Source organism: Acomys minous, assembly GCF_964271855.1.
Source record: "Acomys minous genome assembly, chromosome: 9".
Taxonomy (NCBI): Eukaryota; Metazoa; Chordata; class Mammalia; order Rodentia; family Muridae; genus Acomys; species Acomys minous.
In genome coordinates this window covers 101,684,998-101,707,497 of record NC_140490.1, presented here as the reverse complement: position 1 = coordinate 101,707,497, position 22,500 = coordinate 101,684,998, and the positions used below count along the sequence as shown (strand labels likewise).

General features: G+C 44.0%; 1 protein-coding gene across 4 annotated transcripts in view; it reads right to left on the bottom strand.

Moving 5' to 3' along the window:
* Positions 1-22,500, bottom strand: part of POC1B (POC1 centriolar protein B) — a 101,680-nt gene that overhangs the window by 28,899 nt on the left and 50,281 nt on the right. For 3 of the 4 annotated variants that reach the window (XM_084796162.1, XM_084796165.1, XM_084796164.1), the window contains exons 7-10: positions 18,134-18,267; positions 15,706-15,774; positions 14,277-14,429; positions 4,514-4,594 (exon numbers count right to left, since the gene is read on the bottom strand). In XM_084796162.1, coding sequence (XP_084652288.1) covers positions 4,514-4,594; positions 14,277-14,429; positions 15,706-15,774; positions 18,134-18,267 — 437 coding nt within the window. The remainder of the gene's footprint in view (positions 1-4,513; positions 4,595-14,276; positions 14,430-15,705; positions 15,775-18,133; positions 18,268-22,500) is intronic. The other variant, XM_084796163.1, reaches the window with a different exon arrangement.

The following is a 22,500-nucleotide window of genomic DNA, read 5'->3' as shown; positions in this document are numbered from 1 at the left end:
CTTCACTCTTAAAAGTTTTTTTTTTATCCACTATCCTAATAAGTTTATGTTTTTAATCTGAGACTTGCCTGTTTCCCTGAGTGGGATGTAAGATGGAGCTTTTCTGAACAGGTTTTGATTTATTGTTTCTTTCTCGTTTCTTTAAAGCTGAGAATGGGAAGTGAAACAATGACATTTATTGAAAGACATGGATATATTTGAGCAGGCATCCTCAATAGACATTTACTGAGGGACATGGCTGGATCTGAGTTTGTATCCTTCTAGGATTGGGTCACATCTGCCACCTGCTGGGCAGGGCAATGTAAAGGACCAGAACTTGTCAGGTATGCAGGGAAAAGGCTGAGGCCACAGATCACAGGTTCAAGGTCATCTAGAGATACAAAGCCACAGCAGAGGGAGGGAGGAACAGAGTGGAGGGGTGGGGGGGGTGAGTGGGGGGGGTTGCAGGGAGGAGAGGAAGATATGCAGAAGTAGATTACTATGCATTTTGTTATCACAGCACACATTTTCAAACATTTAAAAGGAATATACTAAACCTTGCTTTGCTTTCCTGAAACATTACAGTTTCAGGAAACCTACCTATCTCTGCTCCAGCCGGCTGAGGGCTGCTTTCTCCTGGAGAAGGATTCTCATGTCCTCTCCAGGTGACTAGTAATCTCTTCTGGAACACCGCCCTTACCAACATTTCCTTCACAATTCCCAACACTTGAGACCAGAAACGCTGAGGCTGACATTTGTTCCCTCCACTAGTATCTTATTTTGCCTGCTGAGCATGAGTGCAGCTGAGGGTGGGTGCAGCTGAGGGTGGGTGCTGCTGAGGGTGGGTGCAGCTGAGGGTGGGTGCTGCTGAGGGTGGGTCCTGCTGAGGGTGGGTGCTGCTGAGAGTGGGTGCAGCTGAGGGTGGGTGCTGCTGAGAGTGGGTGCAGCTGAGGGTGGGTGCTGCTGAGGGTGGGTGCAGCTGAGGGTGGGTGCTGCTGAGGGTGGGTGCAGCTGAGGGTGGGTGCAGCTGAGGGTGGGTGCTGCTGAGGGTGGGTGCAGCTGAGGGTGGGTGCAGCTGAGGGTGGGTGCTGCTGAGGGTGGGTGCTGCTGAGGGTGGGTGCAGCTGAGGGTGGGTGCAGCTGAGGGTGGGTGCTGCTGAGGGTGGGTGCTGCTGAGGGTGGGTGCTGCTGAGGGTGGGTGCAGCTGAGGGTGGGTGCTGCTGAGGGTGGGTGCAGCTGAGGGTGGGTGCTGCTGAGGGTGGGTGCAGCTGAGGGTGGGTGCTGCTGAGCGGTCCGGAGGCAGCACCTTGCAATGATTCCTCAGGCAGCATTTAAAGAATTGCACATTCTGAGATTTTTTTTTTCTATAATGAAACTGTAACTTCTCAGTTAATTATAAGCAATTAATTTGATCTGAAATTCTGTCCCAACTCTAAAGAAAGGCATGCACATTGCATTTATACTGTGGCCAGGATAAAGATAAAGACAAAAGGACAACTCTGTCAGAGTGCTCACTTCATTGTGTTCACATACCTGTACGACAAATAATAAAACTAATACATTAAAACTTAAGACTAAGCTGGTAGCGGTGATGGCGCACACCTTTAATCCCAGTGCTTGGGTGGCAGGAGCAGGTGTATCTGTGAGTTCCAGGCCAGCATAGTCTATAGGGTGAGCTCTAGGATAGCCAGGGCTGAGAGAGAGAGAGAGAGAGAGAGAGAGAGAGAGAGAGAGAGAGAGAGAGAGAGAGAGAGAGAGACAGACAGACAGAGAGAGAGAGAGAGAGAGAAGGGAGGGAGGGAGGGAGGGAGAGCGCCTGCCTGCTAGGCTGTAGGTTGAAGTGTGCAGGTCAATGTGGAAACCAGAGGTCAAATTCAGGTGTCATTGCTGGAAGCCATCCACTTTGTCTTCTGAGACTAGTATCTAAGCGGCCTAGAGCTTGCTAAGTTGACCAGACCATGCGGTCGGGCTCTCCTCAGCCCCAGGAAAACTGCCTCTTACCGCCACGCCTAGCTTCATACATAGATTTAGGGAAATCAGATTCTCCTGTTCATGGCATGCACTTTATAGACAGCACATCTCTTTAGTCCTCCCAAAACTTCTATTTCATTCCTATTTCAGGAGAGTAGCAAAGGGAATATGGGACACCCTACCCAGTGTAGCCACATCGTAGACAGTAAATGCTAAATACAACGTACTATCTTCCCCCATGTCAGGGGGAATCCCCCAGCGGTTCGAACATGCCAGCTGAACCTCAACTGCTGAGCTACATCCCAGACATCCCTAGGTCAAGGTGTGATGACAGAACTTTGGTCTATTCTATGAAAATATTAAGACTCAAGCTAGAATCCTGAAGAAAAGACTCTTTCAAAAGCCAGAAAACTACATCATTGACTTGATATAATCAAGATAAAGATTAAGGCATTTGAGAAGATAAGCATTTTAAAACCACGTCTATATGATAGCCAATACCAACCTTTTGCAGAGAACCATTTGGAGAGGGGTACAACCAAGCGTTAAATACACAGATTGCTAAGAACTGGTTTTGATGCCCCAACATATCAAAATTTCTGGCAGGCATTAGAGAAAGAAGTGCAGTCCACAAATACCAAAGATTACACCGCATGCCTTAATTTCCTCTCAATAGCAAGACACTAGAAGGCAGCTAAGTCTCCCTTTCATGTGCCTTTCATGTGCTAGGCAAGTTACTATGGACACATATTCCTAGCCCTTTGTCTTTTGGCATAAAGTCTTACTGTATAACTCATGGTGGCATCAAACGCATACCCTCTTTCCTCTGACTTCCAAATTTTAAGATGAGAGATACATGCCAATGTGTCTGGCACCACTCCTTTTACACCTGGAATCTTTCTTGTAAGTGCTGTCACTGACGTCAGCCTGGCTTTGTGACATAAAGACAGCTCCATTGCTCAGCGAGTGCCCTCTTCTCATAGGTAACCACTCTATTCAGTCTTCACAGGTTTTATAACAATTGTCATACTTGTCATGCATGGTGCCCTGACTCCGTTTCAAAGTCCCACGAGTACCACGTCAATTAGCTGCCTCTGGCTCCTCTGGATGATCTCTGAGGGGTAAATACTCTCTGCCCTAGGTGGTGACAGACCCACCTCCTTAGCAAAATCTTTCGGGTTTTGGTTTTTCGAGACAGGGTTTCTCTGTGTAGTCCTGGCTGTCCTGGAACTCAGTGTGTAGAGCAGGCTAGTCTCCAGCTCAGAGATCCACCTGCTAGGATTCCCACACCAGGCCACAGCAGACTCTTGAGCATACTTAGAGTCTCTGCAAAGCTGAAAGGGTACTTACTGGCAGAGACTGTGATCTGAGACAGTTTCAAGGTCAAGGATAGTAAAGTTTAGTCTGCTGGATACGTGGTATGTCACGAAGAAGAAGCTCATGCCACAAGCTTCTTATCTACAGGGTAAAAATGTCAACCCACTGCAGGGTGTAAGGTGGATGGCAAACCTTGTGTCAAATGCATTGAAGACTAGGTAGAGAACTAGCATGTGGCAAGTTTCCGCACGCTCGTTAATGTTTGATCTGACCAGTCATTCATTCACGCAGAAATGCTGATGATGCTGTGCCCGTGCGCATGGTACTGGCACAGACACGTTCCCACCAGTGAGTCCCAGCCTTGCCCTTGATAAGGAGCTCCTGCTTGCCACCACATGGCTCTTGTTACGGCACCTTCTCATAAGCAGAGTGTCCTCTGTCTGGCATTCGTGCTAAGAGGGCCCTTCATAACTAGAGTCGATGCTGTTCTTGGCATCTACTCAAGTCTATATGTCAGGCTGTGTCTCTTTAAAACCTCACCCACAGTGTTCGACTAACTGGACAGTTCAGCGGCAGTGCTGTCAAAGCTAACACACAGTAAGGCGTGTGCTAACCAGCAGGGTTACCTGTGATCTGTGTACTACAGTGAGCGGACTCAGTAGGTAAAAGGCTCAAGCTCTGTTTCAGACACTCAGAACGCAGAATATACAGATAATTTTTATAAACAAAATTTCAAGTAACAGTGATACTTTGTTTCTGGATAATCCATGAAGAGATTAACAAAAAAAGGAAGGGAAGGAACCATTGTCCTTAGTTAGAGCTTCTAAAGGGAGTCTGCTCTGTGACAGCAGTGTGGGGGCAGGGGCAACGGGCTGGGGGCAAGTGGTAGGGGGCAGGAGGAAGAGGGCAGGGGGCAAGAAGCAGGGGCAGGGGGGCAGGGGGCAGGGGAGCCAGGGGCAGGGAGCAGGGAGGTGGAAGGAGGGGGGAGGGGGCAGGGGAGCCAGGGGCAGGGAGCAAGGGAAGGGAGCAGGGAAGGGTAATTAGACTGAGTTTGAGGTTTCCAAAGGAAAAGCTGTTCTGGAAATGGTTGCTGCGCCCCCTTGTGGCTGTTTAGAAATGTATAACCGGCTTCTGTATACTGCCTTGCTGTGATGAAATGCTGGGTTATTCAGCCCAAGTTTTATCACTGCCTCACATACTGTGATAAATAATTTAACATTGCCTAAGTTAAAGGAAAAAGAACTTACTGCGGTTGAATCAAAAGAAAGGACATCCACAACAGGGGGAGAAGAACTCAGCAAATCCATCACCTCAAGTTTTGGATTAATCTGTATGCACACATAAAATAAGTTAAAGTGATATCTTCTATTGTAAGAAACCAAATACTATTTGTAAAAAATCAAAACAAAACAAAAACCACTCGTAGACCATTCATACTATGTTCTAAAAACAAAGCATAGACTTACTGACAAACACACAAATATTGGCAAAATGTGAATTCACTAAACCTACTAAGGTACACGATACTGACAATGTTGAACTTAAACAACAAATAGTTATTTTCACATTTTAAAAGCAATGTAATTCATCTACAAAGGAACATTAAGTAGAAAGACCCACCTCAAGGGATGCGGAAAAAAATCCTAGCCAGTATATTAAAACAGGAAAAAGAGATAAAATGTTAGGATATAATAATTAGAAAGGAAGTAATAAACTCATTCAAAATTGCAGTGATGGCCGATGGAGAACTAAACAGAATGTACCTGGGTCCCCAGGTTCATGAAGGGAACCAAAGAGGATGGCTAGCCCCACCACACACACAAATCCAAATGGATTTCAACATGAACTTAAAATATGGGCAGTATCAAGAGAGCATGTGTAATACTATAAAGCTGAAGACAATTCCCCAGACATTAATGGGAAACACTAAGACTTCAGTGACATTTAAAAAAAGTCTCAAGAAGTGGGCTGGAGAGATGGCTCAGAGGTTAAGAACACCGCCTGTTCTTCCAAAGGTCCTGAGTTCAATTCCCAACAACCACATGGTGGCTTACAGCCATCTATAATGAGACCTGGTGCTCCCTTCTGGAGTGCAAGTGTACATGCAGGCAGAACACTGTAGACGTAATCAATAAATAAATCTTTAAAAAAAAGTCTCAAGTAAACAGAAAGCTGTACACAGATAGTTTGGAAGCAGAGTGCACTATAGATGGGAAATAAACACAGTAGGCATTAATGGCAACATTAGTGAATACACTAAGATGACTGACAGTTCTAAAATCTGGCTAGGTCCACGGACCCCTGACAGGCAGGATAGGCAGGAGGGAAGCTGAACCCAGAATGTGATGATCAAACTGTAAAAGCAGCAAGAAGGAACAAACACGATCCTGTTATAACCAGAGGTGGAGAACGGCATCTGAAAACCTGAAAAAGCAAAACCATAAGGCAGGGGGAAATGTGTCCGTGAGCACGCCTGATGTGTCAGATGTGTTTAACTGGGCCTATCATCAAATGAACACTAAGATAATGGAACAGGGGGAAATATCTAAAAGCCATACAAAAGCTCATACACAGAGATGTAGAGAACAGACATTCCATGGGAAAACAATCTGAAGAAGTGGAAACCTAACGGCTAATAAATGCATCATGAAGATGCTCGTTATAAAAGTGTCTAGCAGCATTAATTACTCATGAGAAAAGTGAAAACTAAAAGAAACACCATTGCAAAAACCAGAGCGCTCCACACTATATCAGCAGTGCTCACAGCTTTGATTTGTTTTTTGTTTTATTTTATTGTTTGTTTATTTTTCAAGACTGGGTTTCTCTGGGTAGCCTTGGGTGTCCTGGACTCACTATGTAGACCGAGCTGGCCTCGAACTCACAGAGATCCACCTGCTTCTGCCTCCTCAGTGCTGGGATTACAGGCGTGTGCCACCTCGCCCAGCTGCTTACAGGGCTTTGAAACAGCATGAACGGCAAACTCTACCGCGGGGCCTAACTGTAAGGTCAAGTCACTGAAATGCAACACAGCAGCTCCTGGGTCCAGCTCTGTACAGCATATAAATGTGTCAACTCAGATCATATGTACATCTCAAGGCTTCTTATATGAGATAATAATCCAAGTTACAGAGAAACATACTTAAAACAACCTTATTTACTCAAAAGTTTCAGACCATTCAGTAAAAAACAATATTTAATTATAGATTTGAAATTATGTATGTAGTAAAATTATAGAAAAGCGGGAATGGTTTTCTGTATTGGTGACTGCCTCTGAGGGAAGTTATTCCAAAGGCCCCAAAGCAAACCAAATACAATCCAGTCACCCTCAGAGAAGTGAGCCAAGGACAATACGGAGGGCTGGACCTTATAGCGCACCAACGGTATAGCATTCAGTGCTTAGGGGCCCAGAAGAAACCTCTAGTTCACTGCTCAACCACAAAGGATACTTATGAAGGAAACACAACCTAATACAGCTTCTCAACCGAAAAAAATAAAAACAAAATAAGCTTTAGAAAACAAGTCAGAGAGCAGGGTGGGATAAGAAGCCTTTCCCCGCACATGAGCAGGGCATAGGCGTGCTACAAATGAACAAAAGCACAGGGGCAGGAAAACAGACAGACGGACTGGAGTTTGACAGAGGCCCAAAGAAACTTTGGAAAACCATGAGGCTTGAGTCTACAGTGCTTTAGAGAGGTCCACCTGGAAGACATCAGACATTACTGACGTCTGTCTTAGTGGGCTAAGCCCCTGGAAAGAAGGACAGAGTGACCTTTAAAGCGCTCAGGCTTGATGGGCACAGCTGCAGTTATAATTAATACACTTTATTTATATATTTGTATGTGTGTGTGAGAGCTCATGCACGCTTACACATGTGAGTGTGCCATGGGCACATGTGTGGAGGCTTAAGAATAACTTGTGAGATTTGGTGTTTTCCTTCTACCATGTGGATCCTGGGGTTGGACTCAGTTGACAGGGTGGGCGGCGAATGCCTTTACCTGCTGAGGCAGTCTGCCGGCCCGGTTTTGTTTTAGGGACTGATCTTACCATGGCTATGGACCACATACTGGCCTCAAACTCCTGTTCCTCTTCCCCTGCCCTCCCAAGTGTTGTGATTACAGGCATGCGTTATACCACACTCAGTCCTCTGGCTGCAGATTTAGAAATGTTAACTACGTCTTATAATGCTGCGGCCAGCTGTGTTAGTGTGAAGGCGCACAGCTGGAAAACACCATGAAGGGGCGTGGAGGACACCTGGCCCAGTTGGCCAACACCACTTCTGCCTCCTCGCTGTTTTTTGAGCACAGGACAGACACCTCCTCATCCATGTCTGTGGGGTGGGCTGACTTTTTAGTCTTAGGTGAGCGGGCCAAGAGACATTTTACTCTTTTCTCTACTGCCACCTAGTGTAGATATAAAAAATGGCCACCAACTTGGGTTTTCTTCTGAAATAGAAACTGCTCAGAGAGTTTAAGTCACCGACTAGAAAGAATAAACACCTCCTGTAAGAAAATCTGGACTTCCTACAAGTTTGGAATTTATGTAACTAATAGTTTTTTGTTTTTTGTTTTTTGTTTTTTACTACACGGCAACACGGTTGCTACCGCCTAAATCAAGTGGCCTTGAAATGGAATGGGGCTGAGAGGCTGGGTTCTCATCAGCTAAACCAGGGGACAACTCCAGGACTGTTGGCTACTAGCTTTAGCTCCGACTCACTTCAATCCTCATGTGGCTAAAACCATCACTGACTCTCAATGCTTGTAGCACTATTAAGTAGTTTATGTAAAGACATGGAAAAGTGTTTTATGGGCGTTAGGTATTCTTATTACTGCTGTTATAATTATCATGTAAGCATCTCAGGACATTTACTGAGGACAAAACAGCATAAACATAGACTTCAGCTAGAAATAAAATACAGAATTGGCAGACAGGCAATTAGATTCTTGTTCTCAATGGTAATGGTTTTAACCTTATCGGGAGATTAAGGTAAAGACCTGATCTAAGATTTGAAGATTTATATCTATTACAACAGAATTTTCAACAATGAATCATGGGCAGGCCGTCATAAAATGTTTAGCTAAATAAAAGGATTGCTCTGTCCTGCTAAGCAACATATAGAATTTCACATGCAATTTATACATTATGGTATAGTCAGGTGGCCATTTGGAAGTTGAAAGCAATCAAGATATTTATTTTATCAACAATTTTGACTTAAGTACTATCCCTTTGAATACCCTGTAAGTCTGATCCCCCTGTCTCACAAGGGTCTATCACCATCTCTTAGAATGTGGTCTGGTTTTCCCACTGAATATACAAAAGAGGAGTGGACAGTGCATGCAAATGTAATATCATGAACACTTTTTGAGAGGAAGTTGCTTTTTTTTTTTTTTTTTTTCCTGGAGCAGTACAGTGCAGTTTTCTCTCGTGGCAGGTTGACGGGGTTGACAGGAACTACTACTACTACTAATGTGTACAGCCTAGGTGAAGACGCCAATATGAAAGCTAGGCTTCCCCAACAACATGGGAAGACACTGTTCTCATGCTTGATTTTAATTAGGGTGGACAGCTTCAGCACCACGTCTCCAGGGAACCAGAGGACAGGACACAGGATGGTGTTCACACGGCTAGGCTTCTGTGCATCGTGACTTCCTTCATGTGGCTCCCTCTGGTGGATTCTCAGAGCAATTTGACTGTGACCCCTCTATCTATGTAAGAATTAGTAATTAGTAGAAGTAGATATAGCAGAGATCTGAGACGCTGCAGGGTCCCGACCTTCATACAAATAAAGCAGCTGAGGCTGGCAAGCCAGTGGGCTTCGCAAAGGTCAAACAAGTTCATCAGAAGGTTAAGAAAACATACTAAGTCTATACCGTGCTTGTTTTTTTTTGGACCCAGAAAGACACACATGGTATGTAGTCACTTCTAAGTGGACAGTAGCCAGAGAGTACAGGATAACCATGCTACAATCTACAGACTCAAGTAACAGATGGGCCCAAGGGCGACAATTGAAATCTCCCTGAGAAGGGGAAATAGAATGTATGATGGAGGGAGAATAGAGGATTAGAAAGGGGGTGAGAAGGGGAGCAGGAAGGATCAAGTAGGGAGGGGGATGCTCTAAGGAAGAGAGAACGGAGAGGGGCGGGGACTGGAATGGGTAGTGATGCGGCATCTTGGTAAACCTATGGCAATGGAAACTTCCCCAAATCTATGAGGCTGACCCTAGCTAAGACTCCTGGCAATAGGGGATATGGCGCCTGAACCAGCCATCTTCTGTAACCAGAAAAGACTTCTAATGGAGGGACTGGGACACCAACCCAGCCACAAAACCTTAGATCGACAATTTATCCTGCCAACAAGGTAAAGATGGAGAAGAAATTGACAGAATGACCAACCAATGACTGGCCCAGCTTGAGACCCATGCTACGAGAGAGAGCCCACCCCTGACACTATGAACAGTAATGATGTTCTGCTATGCTTGCAGACAGGAGCCCAGCATAACTGCCATCAGAGAGGCTTCCTCCAGCAACTGATGGAAGAGATGCAGAGACCAACAGCCAAACATTAGGCAGAACTTGGGGACGTCTACGGAAGAAGGGGACAAAGAACTGAAGGAGCCAGAGAGGTAAAGGACACCACAAGAAAACATATAGATCTAACTTACCTGGGCACATAGGGGCCCACAGAGACCGAACCACCAAACAACATGCATGGGATGGACCTAGGCCCTTGGCACATATGTAACAGTTGTGCAGCCGTGTTTTCACAGCGGAAGTGGAAGCAGTATCTGACTCTGTTGCCTGCCTTTGGATCCCTTTCCCCTAACTGGGCTGCCTTGCCTAGCCTTAATAGGAGAAACTGCCCTTAGTCCTGCTGCAACTTGGATATCATTCAGGGCGGGATGTTATCTATGGGTGGCCTCCCCCTTTTTGAGCTTTTTCTGTAGAGAAAGGGAGCACAGGAGTATGGTGGGGAGGTGAGGAGGGAGGGAAAGCTGTTATTGGGATGTGAAATAAATAAAAATATAGCAAGCTATAAATCATAGGGAGTTGATACTGCTCTAAACTAAAAATTAAAACACTCATGGAGAAAGAGAGAGAGAGAGAGAGAGAGAGAGAGAGAGAGAGAGAGAGAGATTACTTCAACACTATTTGTAAAAAACAATAATTTTGTATTTTCTTTAAATTCTGAGCACAGAATGTTTTCAGTTTGAAGTACTTTTGAAGGAATGTAAATGCACCTTCCTAAAGCTTTGAAAGAACATTTAACCCACAGAATTATTATAAAGCATAGTTTATCATGAGTGGAACAATGCTTCTCTCCTGGTCTACATCACATCTATGTGAAAGTTTTAGTTTTAAATTAAACCAGTTTTTCTTTCTGCGAGGGATCTATATATTCATTAACTTGAAGACTTTAAAAATAACTTGATACCCAATGATTTCTTTTATAGTGATAAATATATGCTTTCTACAAAAAAAGCTATATTTTGCTTTACTGTGAGCTTATTTTTAAAGTGGGGTGATTGGCACTTTACACGCAGAATGCTTTTACTTCTCTGGCACAGCATCTGCAAGTGTTTTTTAGAAGTCAGCCACACTAGATAGTTAGCTCAAACCGGTGACTTAAACTGGGTACCAAGGCCAACTTCCTCGGGCACATTCTCTGCATTACACTCAGTGTGATTGGCCACTAGTTTCATAGCGAAAAGGCAGCTTTTAATAGAAATGTAAGTGCTCATGTGAAAGGCACAGTCGAGAGCGTCTTTGCACAGCCTGGGTCATCCTGACCGAACCACACAAAGGAGCCTGGCTGGTTTCAGGGCTCTCAACTCAAGAGTCAGAGCAGCTACTTAGTCCACTTGTTGATATTTTAAGGTCTAGCTCTCTCAAATGGACCAGAGCTGACAGTGAATCACAGAGTAAAAGGCTTGAGAGCACAACACCAAGGAAATACCACTCAACTGGTGACCTGTAGCTCTAGTACACACTACTGGGGTGAGAGCCATGTAAATGACAGAGCCAGGGGTTTCTACATCCTGGTCATGCCCAGTCATGCCATAGAAATGCTAAAGTAAAACTCTCCAAGGACCAACAAACCAGCTTTGGTAACACAAAAAAAAGCCACTCAAGAGAAAACATACTCACACACTGTATACATACATGCACCCACATATGTATACATATGTGTATATATATGTTTTCATGTATGCTTGTCTGTATGTATGTATGCATGCATACACACACTTATTTTGTATGGAACATATGATCATAAGAGGCCAACAAATACACTTAATAACTGCAGTACTGAGGAAAAAATTACATTCTTGGGCTAGAGACTCAGTGGTTAAGAGCACTGGCTGCTCTTCCAGAGGACCTAGCACACACATGGCACGCTCACAATCATCTATGACTCCAGTTCCAGGGGATCTGACACCCTCTTCTGGCTTCGAAGGGCACTGCATGCACATGGTGCCCAGTCACACAGGCAGGCAAAATACCCACACACATGAAAATAAGAATAATTATTTAAAATATATATATTTAAAAATATATATATATATATTCTTTTGTTCAAAGAATGAAAGGAAAAATAAGGGCTAGGAATGTAGCTCTGTGGTGGATCACTTGTAGCATGTAAGAGTCCTTGGGTTGGCTTTTCAGCATCAAACAGCTGTATGCATGCACACATGCACACACACATGCATGCAGGCAGGCACGCACACACACAGGCACTCATAAAATGATGGCATAGTATGAACATTTAATAAAGCATAGTGGTTTAATACTCAGATGATTATCCGAAAGGATAAAAGGTATAATAAAGAACTGAAAATCAACACTCCTACAAGAAACAAGAGTAGAAATCCTCAAATAGGGTGGATTAGATAAAATATAAGACACAATCTCCTAGGTATGGTAGAGTCCCAGAATTGGGGATAATGACTTTGAGGTCACTCTGAGGTTGTGCTGAGACCTCAAAGAAAGCACCCACTGCCCTCCCCCCAACTTAGGGTGTGCATGCTTCAGGGGAGGGTAACAGGAAAGCCGGAGAAAGACCAAGAGTGACAAAAGCAAGTGGGGAAGAGAAGGTAGGACAGAGTGACCTGGGCTACTGTGCCTCAGCACTCAGCTGCATGCGCTGGTGGCAGAGGCCTCTGACCTGAGCAATGGCAGGCAGATTAGGAGTTCAAGGGCGGCCTCTACTACCCAGTAAGCTCAAGGGAGACCTCATCTCAAAAGCTAAAACCAGAAAATGTAAGCAAGCAAAATGAATACTCTTAAAACCCAAGCTCTGTAATGACAGAAAAGCAAACTCACATGAGCAGGGAGACAGTGATTTCTGGTATCAGCTCTCAGAAGAGAAATAGACTTACAAAGAATCGTGCAACAGTGTGTGCAGGCATGAATGTGCAGGGCCCCTGGGTCCAGATCCGCTGGCCCTGACGGTCTCCTTGTGGGGCGACTGCACCCTCTCCGTTCCACACCATTCCATTCTCCAGTTCTTCCACACCACGTGCAGCACTCTGCCCAGTTCTCTATGGTTGTAGGGGGAGGTGGGGGACTGCCTCTGATAGGAACTCTGGTGCCCACAATTTGATCACTTCCCCTTGGCGGGGAGGCCTGGTGGCACACAGAGGAAGGGGAAGCAGGCTCTCCAGATGAGACCTGATAGGCTGTGGTCATATGGTGAGGGACGAGGTCCCTTTCTTTTTTTTTAAATTAAATATCTTTTTAATTTTTTACATACACATTTATATTATACACACATACACACATACACACACACACACATACATATATAAAATAAACTACCTATAGCAAGAAGAACCATGAAACAAGCAGGAATCATATAAATATTACATTCTTAGTGTTTTGGTTATTTGTATTTGGCAACCTTGAAGAAAACATCTTTCCTATTTTGGTGTGTCTAAAATTCTGAATGTAAATCAATATCTATCATGTCTCGTCATTATCAACTTAAAACATCTATCTAGACCTAAAAACATCTTAACCCCTAAACAACTAAGCTTAATTCTAAAACTTTCTGTCAGATGCCTAGGGGAGGGGAATAGGATGGAAGATACAAACGAGAAGATAACAATCAGGATGTAATCTGAATATATTATAATAAATTAAAATAAAACAAACAAACAGAAAAGGATCATGCAACACAGCCTATCAGCCTAACATGAGGTAAGGACTCAGCAAAATAAATTTCTCTTGGAAGGAAAAGAACTTAAATTGATGGAGTAAAATAAGGGAATAGGTCAACAAATTCCTTTTATTCAACAGATAATTATAAAAAGACTCCAATAGTGACTCATGTCTGTAATCCTGGTACTTGGGAAACTGACACAGGAGGATTGTTGTTGAGTTCAAGGTCAACACAACATAAAGTAAGAATCCAAGAAACTACTCCTAGAAAGATAAAGTATTTTTAAAAATTCATTTAGGAAGAAAGTGTGTGTGTATGTGTGTGTATGTGTGTGTGTGTGTGTGTGTGTGTGTGTGTGTGTGTGTGTGTGTAAGTCAGAGGACAACTTGTGGTAGTCAGTTCTCTTTCCACCATGTGGCATCTGGGGGTTGAACTTAGATCATGTCAGGCATAGTGTGGCAAGTGCCTTTCTTTCAGGCCTGTAAAGGTAAACACACACACACACACACACACACACACACACACACACACACACACAGAGTAAAACATTCCTGGAAACGTGCTTCAGTAGTTGTTATACAAAGCCTGCCTTTCAGTCCTATCCTCAGGATGCTCATGAAGTGACTGGTTAGGAAACACGTTCAGACTCTGAAGCTGGAGATTAGATTTATCATTTCTATTGCTGTCAACATAATTTTTAGCTTTATTTCCAAGCCATCAAGAAATGTACACACTACTGAACACCATGGTTTGTGGCGGGACTGGGTTTTATGTAAGTGAGTCTAATTTTATGGCCCGGGTCCACTAGCAGCCCTGCAATGGCCGTGAATGGAGGAGAAACGCACACAACACACTCACCTCAACGGTCTCCTTTTTCTTTTCATGGAGATGTGGCGATCGTGGGTAGATGTCAAGAAGGTGTGGCGGGGACTCAAAGTGCAGTCTTTTGAGGTTTCTTTTATTCGGATCTTTACAATATGATTGAGTAAAGTTAGTCCTCCATACCAAGGCCTACAGAGTCAAAGGTGTTGGTAGTTACTGACTTCCATATAAACAATAGAGCTGGTTTTAAAAAGTCCAACATACAGAATTTTCCTGAACAGTCAGGATGTGTGTAGAGCTACACATGACTGCCCTTGCTCTTCAATAATTCGGGCACGGCAGCGAGGGGATGCAGCATTCCGAATAGCCTTCACGCCTGACTTTAAACTCCTACTTTGATCTGGATGAGGCAGGACATGCCCCTGGGTGGTAGAGGCAGGTAGGTCATTGTAGGTTTGAAGCCAGGCTGGTCTACATGGTGAGTTCCAGGCCAGTTAGTGGTACACAGTGAGACCTTGTCTGAAAAATACTGCCACCAAACCCAAACTAAACCAAACCAAACCAAATTCTTATTTAGGTAATATTTTATGAACTCAAAACCTCTCTCCCTACTCTTCACCAAATGCTCCAGACCATGCTTTTGACTTGACCATTTATTTTATTTAATAATCTGGCTATGAATGACTTTTGGTCATCTCATGTAAATGTAGATTTGCCTCATTACTGACCTACATATAGTCCTCAAGAGGATCAATATTTGACTAAACAAGATACACAGACAAAATCTTCGGCAACAACTCAGGTAAAATGACATTGAAACTGGGCATTCAGTAAATGTCAACTAACTGTATTATTCAGCATAAAATATAGCAAGACAATATATCTATGGAATTCTTTGTGATACTCAATAGCTGTGATCTTGGAACCGTTCTTTTTTCTTTTTTGGTTTTTCCAGATGGGGTTTCTCTGTGCAGCCCTGGCTGTCCTGGAACTCACTTTGTAGACCAGGCTGGCCTTGAACTCACAGGCCAGGCGTCTGTCTCTGCCTCCAGAATGCTGGGACAAAAGGAATGCACCCACCACTGCCTGGCCAGAATTCTTTTGCTTTTTTTTCTTTTCTTTTTTTTTTTTTTTTGAGACAGGGTTTCTCTGTGTAGCCTTGGCTGTCCTGGACCCGCTTTCTAGACCAGGCTGGCCTCGAACTCACCGCGATCCACCTGCCTTTGCCTCCCAAGTGCTGGGATTATAGGCATGCACCACCACGCCCGGCCTGGCCAGAATTTTTAAAACTGTTCAACTGGAACTGTCTCAGCAATGTGACAGTAAACCTGTTGCTAAGTTAACATAAAAACCCACGGGCAATCGTCTCATCATACACGAACTAGCTAGTGATGAGCACCCTAGTACGGTCAAGGATGTCTTCGTAAGAATCAGGTCCTGCGAATCAAATGAAAGACGTACAGACCTGCGCATCTGCCCCGCCGGATGCAAACAGCTCTCCATCCTTTGAAAACGAAACAGAATAGACAGGACCCTGAGAGGTAAAGGGAGACAAAGAGAAAAGTATTGGGAGCGGTTTTCCCATGGCCCACAGGACTGGGTGCCACCTCTGCATCCTACACAGTGAGTGACTGGTGTCTGATGGACACACCAGTAGCTAACAATGAATGGTGGCTGAGAACAAGTAAGTAATGATGGGAAAAAGAAGGAATGGTCCTTTTCTCCTTTAAAGAAAAGCTTGCGCATGTATAGGCTGGTTTGACATGCTAAGGCTTTTCTAGCTTTCTGGTGTGTAGTTAACCAATTACTAAAAAAAAACTGAACGGTAACTATGAAGTGATCAGTTCCTGACCACAGCAGGCCCCACTGAGAGCTCTTGAGAGTTTCAGAGCAGGACACAGGAGGAGAGCTCTGAGTAGTAAAACAACAGCATCCCAAGCACAAGAACGATCCGCTGGAATACCACAGAGCAGGTGGAGGCTAGTGGGATGTCCTGAAATTATCTACCAAGACATGAGTGCTTAACCCATTCCTGAGATGTTAGATATCTGTACTTTGCATGTGATCAAGGTACATAACCCCTCAGTCCATCAGGATGGTAGGAATTATTTCTCATTTTGAAATGTTAGCATTTGTGTGTTTTAACATACGCTTAACGAATACGCCAAGCTTTGGAGAAAACTTTATTCAAGAACGCCCTGTGTTATGCTCTGAATGTGACCTGTCCCCCTAGACTTTTACATTTGGACACTTAATCCCAGCTGGTGGCACTATCTGGAATGGCACGGAATCTTCAGGAGTGGAGTCTTCCTGGAGGAGGTGCGTCACCACGGGTGTGCTTTGCGGTGTCATAAACTGGTCCCACTTCCTGATCTCCCCCTCTCCCCCCATGGCTTCCAGACTACCAATGCAACGTGACAGGCTGGCGTCATGCCCCTGTTGCATGACTTCTGTGCACGGTACACTGTATCCTTCTGGAACTGTAAGGGAAATAAGCCCTTCCTCCCTCCAGCGCTTGTCAGGGTTTCTTACCACAGCAAGACTAACCTGTGTGCCGTGCCACAGACTTAGGCTGTGCAGCTTTATAAACACCTTCACCTCCAGATGAGAAATGCCATCTGTGTGCTGAGCGGTTTTCTCCTAAATGCTCTCTATCTTTTCCCTAATTATGTAGCATTACTTTATAGATATCTCAATATCAATATCCTCTGGCCACTCTTCAGAGATTGTATTTATTTGCCTTAGACTCAAGTGTCTACATGGGACTGAGCTGCTTCTGCTCCGCCCTAACACTGGTGTAGAACAGAGGAGCAGAGCAGGAAGTTGGACAGGACAGATGAGGCAGAAAGATGCCTTATCTTCTAGACCAGGAAGGCCCTTCAGGTCTATGAAGAGCTTGTACTCACTTAAAAGAAAATACTCAGTGTGCAAGGCAGGAAACAAAGAATTTGTTCTAAAGCGTTTACAAATTTGAATATTTACCCACAAGCGAAGAATAGTTTAACAGATGTAACAGACTTAAAATGCACCAATCTCATTTCCCTTAGTTCTAAACCAGTTGAGGTACAGGACAAAAGAGTAAGGAACACTAGAGCCGAAATATCAGCTCTCAGCTTTCTCCCCAGGGAGTTTGTTAAAAGAGGATATGGCTTATCTGGCAGGCAAGTGGGTGTTCTAGAGATGATATGCAGAGTGTGCCAGGCGTGGTGGTCTAGTGACAGGCAACACAGGAAGAACAGCTGCACAAGGGTTAGCAGAGGTAAACAGCAAGGGCAGGCTCAGCACCACCAAGGGCAGGCTCACCCCTAAGGGCAGGGGAGTGGAAGGTGGTCAGCTCTGATGGCTGAATTTCTTTTGAATTCAGCAGTCATGTCAGTGAAAGGAGAGCTGGGGAGAGGAGAGTATCTGAGCTAGTGAGCCAGCATCAGAGTGGTGGGAAAGATAAAGGAAGGATCCACCTCCATCTAAGCGGGCTAGCCTGTGCTATACACTGAGAGGGCAGTAGTACTTAATGCATGGCAAAAGTCATTGGTTTTAAGAACTGCTTCTAGAGATTAAAAACTTAGAAGTAGGGGCTGGAGGGATGGCTCAGAGGTTAAGAGCACCGATTGCTCTTCCAGAAGTCTTGAGTTCAATTCCAAGCAACCACATGGTGGGTCACGACCATCTATAATAGATCTATTGTGGTGTTCTCTTCTGGTGGGCAGGTGTACATGCAGGCAGAACATTGTATACATAATAAATAAATAAATAAATAAATCTTAAAAAAAACTTAGAAGTAAAAAAATCTAAGTATAGGAGTAGCAGCAAATGCACATGGTTACTAAAAAAATAATCAAGGCATATAATAAAGGGAAGCAAACTTTAAAGTATATCTCATTTAGTGCCGATACCGTATGTCCTTGAAATGTGTATATGAGTCTTCCCTCTAGGAGATCCAGAATCTTCAGTGTTCCATCAGAAGAGGCAGTGACAAGGTTGTTCCCCAAAGGATGGAAGGACAGACAGTTCACGCCGCAGCTGTGAACTAATTTGTAGAAAATAAACACACAAAAAAAAATTTCAGAAAGCAATGGGTTATGTCAAGGGATCTTTAACATCTTAGCTGCTTAGCAGTTTGATACAGCTGGCCATCTTTATGACTGTTGATGTTTTTCAGAGAATGATTCTTAAGTTCAAACACCCCTTTTGCTTTGTCAGCAGCTTTACTGTGAAAACAAAGATCAGAGGCAGCATTTCCGAAACAACAAAATCACCACAGTTCACTGAAGCAAGTTAAGTCCTCTGACATCATGTGGCATGAGGCCTCCAGTTAAATGGGACAAACTAACTTCAGAAATGAGGCTATGTCCCATAAAGAGAATATAGTCTTTGGCTATATTACCAAAATAGTTAATAGATGATTGTTATCGGCTACTATGTGTTCCCTAGTTTAGTCTTAAATTAACTTTAAGAAGCAACTGGAGGCTTGAGATGAAAGAGTGGCGAGTGTGGGGGCGCATGTGAAGGGCAGTCTGTTCTCACATGAGGACTCACTCTGGCACTGTCCTTCCAATAGGAGGCAGTATAATGCAATAATCAAAATAGTATGGTTTTTTTTTTTTAAAAATACACGGTTGTCCCAAAGTCTTAAGTTGGTTCTACCAATTTTCTTGTGTTTAAAATGAAAGAACTAATGATACCTATTAAGAACAGTGTAACAGCGTAATTGATCTGCTACATAGAAATCACAGAACACACGGAGGAAGAGGTAGGTACTATTTTCCTGTGGGACACCGATGTGGTTTTCCTATGTATCTAGTATAAACTGAGAACAGCACTCCCGCCTTAGTGCACTCGTGCAGAAGGAAGCTGCTTCCTCTAAGTCAGTCAGCTCCGTTCATTTGGGCTTACATTATCTTACATGGCTGATTTTTCCCACAGTGTAGGCAACCAGAGCGTGAAAACTCTGGTTTCCACAGTAACTTTGTTTTTTACAGTCCCCGAGTCAGTTTAAAAGTTCCTTTAAGAAGACAGATGGCATGGGTGGCATGACGACGGACCCCTTTCTCTAGTCCTCATCCTAGTGTGGTCACACTGGCTAAGCCTTACTCGGCTTTTCAGCATGCTTCCTCTCTCCCTAACTGGCATTATGGGGATGTGCAGCCAAGCTGAGCTTTTCGGAGCTGCCGGGACCCCAACACTTCTGCCCTAAAACTTCTGGTTACAACTTCATCAAGGTGAACCAGGATCAAAGGTGCCTTTTTGGTATCAGCCACTCGGGCAAGCCAAGCCTGGATGGAGAGGGGAAACTGGGGGTTAGAGCTGCTGAAATCACTTTTATTCCAGGAACCTTTCTTATCTCTTCCACTTTGGCTGTGTCCTTGGCTTTCTGCTTGGATCTGGTGAGGTGGAGCAAGGAATGCTTGGCCTCGTCAGGGCCCTGAGTGCTGACCTTTAAGCTCTTCCAGTCAGTGTACCTGGGCCCTGCCCTTTCTTTTCCCTCTCAGCTGGGAGACTGTTGAGCTGTCTGGGTTCCTTCTGAACCTGAATTCTGAGGTTCCTTGTCTGCTGCGTCTTTAAACCACGTGGGACTTTGCAGTATGACAGGGATGTCCAAGTCCTGTAATTGTGTCTTGGTAAGTGGTAGGGGGTGGATGGAGGTACCCAGTGCTTGGGGTCTGTACAGTCAGAGAATAGGGAGTCGGCTATCTTGGGACTCTTGAGGAATGTCCTCCCTTGTCTTCTGTATCTTTGATGGTTTATCTAACACCGCACACACTCTGAATCACCTAAGCTGTTTTTGTCTGCCGTGTTATCTTTACTCTACATTAGAGTCTATGATGGTTGGCTTGATGGACACTGTTGGAAGGCTACAGCAACAACAGTCCAGTTGGAAACTGAGTAGAACAGGCAAATGCTGGGGCCTGACCTACTCTGGGTGACTAGTCTTAGTGAGGTGTCAGGCCACATGCTGTGCTTTGGTCTCAGAGTAACTCCAAGGTCTAACACCCTCACATAGACATAGAGACAAAACACCAACAAAAATAAAAAGAACATTTAAAAAAGAAGTAATTTTTGGACTGCAGACGTAGTAGAGTTGCAAGGCCTCGAGTTTAATTCTCAGTACTAAAACAAAACAAAACAAAAAAACCCCTACAATTACTTAACTTCAAAAAGCTTTAGAAAAATGTGTTTCAAAATATAAATGTGTCTAAACAAATTTCTAAGTCAAAAGTTGTGGCTTTCTCTCCCCTTTCCTCTCTCTTCCTCTGTCTCTGTCTCTGTCTCTCTCTGTCTGGGGGCACCCTCCCCCTTCCTTCTCTCCCCATGCTCATATCATAAACCTTGTGTACTCTTAAAAAAAAAAAAAAGAAAGTTAATGCACTGCTGTAAGAACAGAACTGAGTCCTCTGATCCTCTGTATCTAAAGCAGCAAGGCTAAAAAGAAAAAACAAAACAAAAACGAAAACACACACACACACACACACACACACACACACACCAAAAACTATTGTTCTGCTCTTAGTAGCATTTACAAGAAAGAACTGGGCCCAGGACAAAGCTGTGTTTCATTGAGATCACTGTTCTTTCTGTTGATGGTGTTAAGTAAGTGAAGGTTCGCACAAGGAACTGCTGCAGTTAAAGCCCTCAAAGCCATCACTTTACAAACAACGACTATCTAAAAGCAATTCTATTACAAGTAGTACCTTAAATGTCTCTGTCTGGAAATGGATAGGGTGCAGGTCAGAATTTCATCAACATGTGCAAAATGCAGACTTAAAAACATGCAACGTGGCCGGGTGTGGGGGAGCACGCCTTTAATCCCAGCACTGGTGAGGCAGAGGCAGGTGGATTGCTATGAGTTCAATACCAGCCTGGTCTACAGATAGAGTCCAGGAAAGTCAAGGCTACACAGAGAAACCCTGTCTGGAAATACACACACACACACACACACACACACACACACACACACACACACAAAACAAACAAACAAACAAAAAAACCAAAACCAAAACCATGCAAAGTGGCCAATATGTGCTCCTTTAATAATCTCTTTGGCTCAAGCAAGTAAACATTTTGGGGTTTGATGTATGAGATGCTCATTGACACCAGAAATAAGTCTATGTGTGTCATTAGCACTGGGCCTTAAATCTGTAAGCAATCTAAAAATCTTACTTTTTAAGATTAGATAATTAAGTCAAGAATTCCAAAATTTTGCTTCAAAAGTAGAAGATAACCTTATAATCCTGAAATGTGTGGCTGAGGTGTCAGTGGTTACTGGCGCTTTGGTATGAGGAATGTATTTATGTTCCTCAAATATATAAGCTTTCTAGAATGTAAATCTTGTCTCGTTTTTTCGAGACAGAGTTTTTCTGTGCAACCCTGGCTATCCTGGAATTCCTTTATAGACCAGGCTGGCCTCGAACTCACAGAGATCCACCTGCCTCTGTCTCCCAAGTGCTGGGATTCAAGGTGTGCACCACCATCAGGCCTAGAATATAAATCTTTTTTTTTTTTTTTTAAAGAATATACGCCTTAAAAGAACACTCTACTAAGTCAGTGGCATCCAAACTTGAACTGTGCATGTGTATGCTCTGTAGGTGAGTGCGACAGGCCAGAGGTTAGCATCAGATGTCCAGTCTTCCTTTACCACGCTCCATGTTATTTTCCCCTGAACTGTGGCTCATCATTTTTGCTTTGAATGGCTAGTCTGCAAGAGCCTGGGTCTTCCATCTCTGCCCACATAGGACTGGGTTTATGTATGTGTGCTGTTGCACGTGGCTTTTATGAGTTTTGAGGATTTGAACTCAGGTCCTCAAGTTTGCCCAGCAAGCACTTTACCTATGGAGCCATCTCTGCAACCCCCTCTAAAATTGTTGGTGCTACTAATCTTTCCCAGGCTTGCATTCACGAGCTCCCAGCTGTACCTTGCCTATCATTTCTGTGCCAAGTTAACTAGACTGTTTCACATCATATCCTTCAAGCAATAGGGCAACGCCCAGCAATCCCCTAGTAACTAAAGGCATGGATGATGGGCCCCTCAGGGGCATGTCTCCAAACAAGTCCTTTGCCTTTAGTTGGAAAACTTTTACATATTCCTAAATAACAAACTTGCTTGAATGTACATGCTTCTCAGGGCTGACCGTTTGGTATTGGATAATCAATTGGTGTGCTCTTCTGTGGGGAAGACTACTTCTCTTCCTTTCCCATTCCTTAGTTGCCTGTAGTTCTTTAAGTAATGTTGAGGCTTCTAGAGTTTTCTCTCTCTCTTCACATC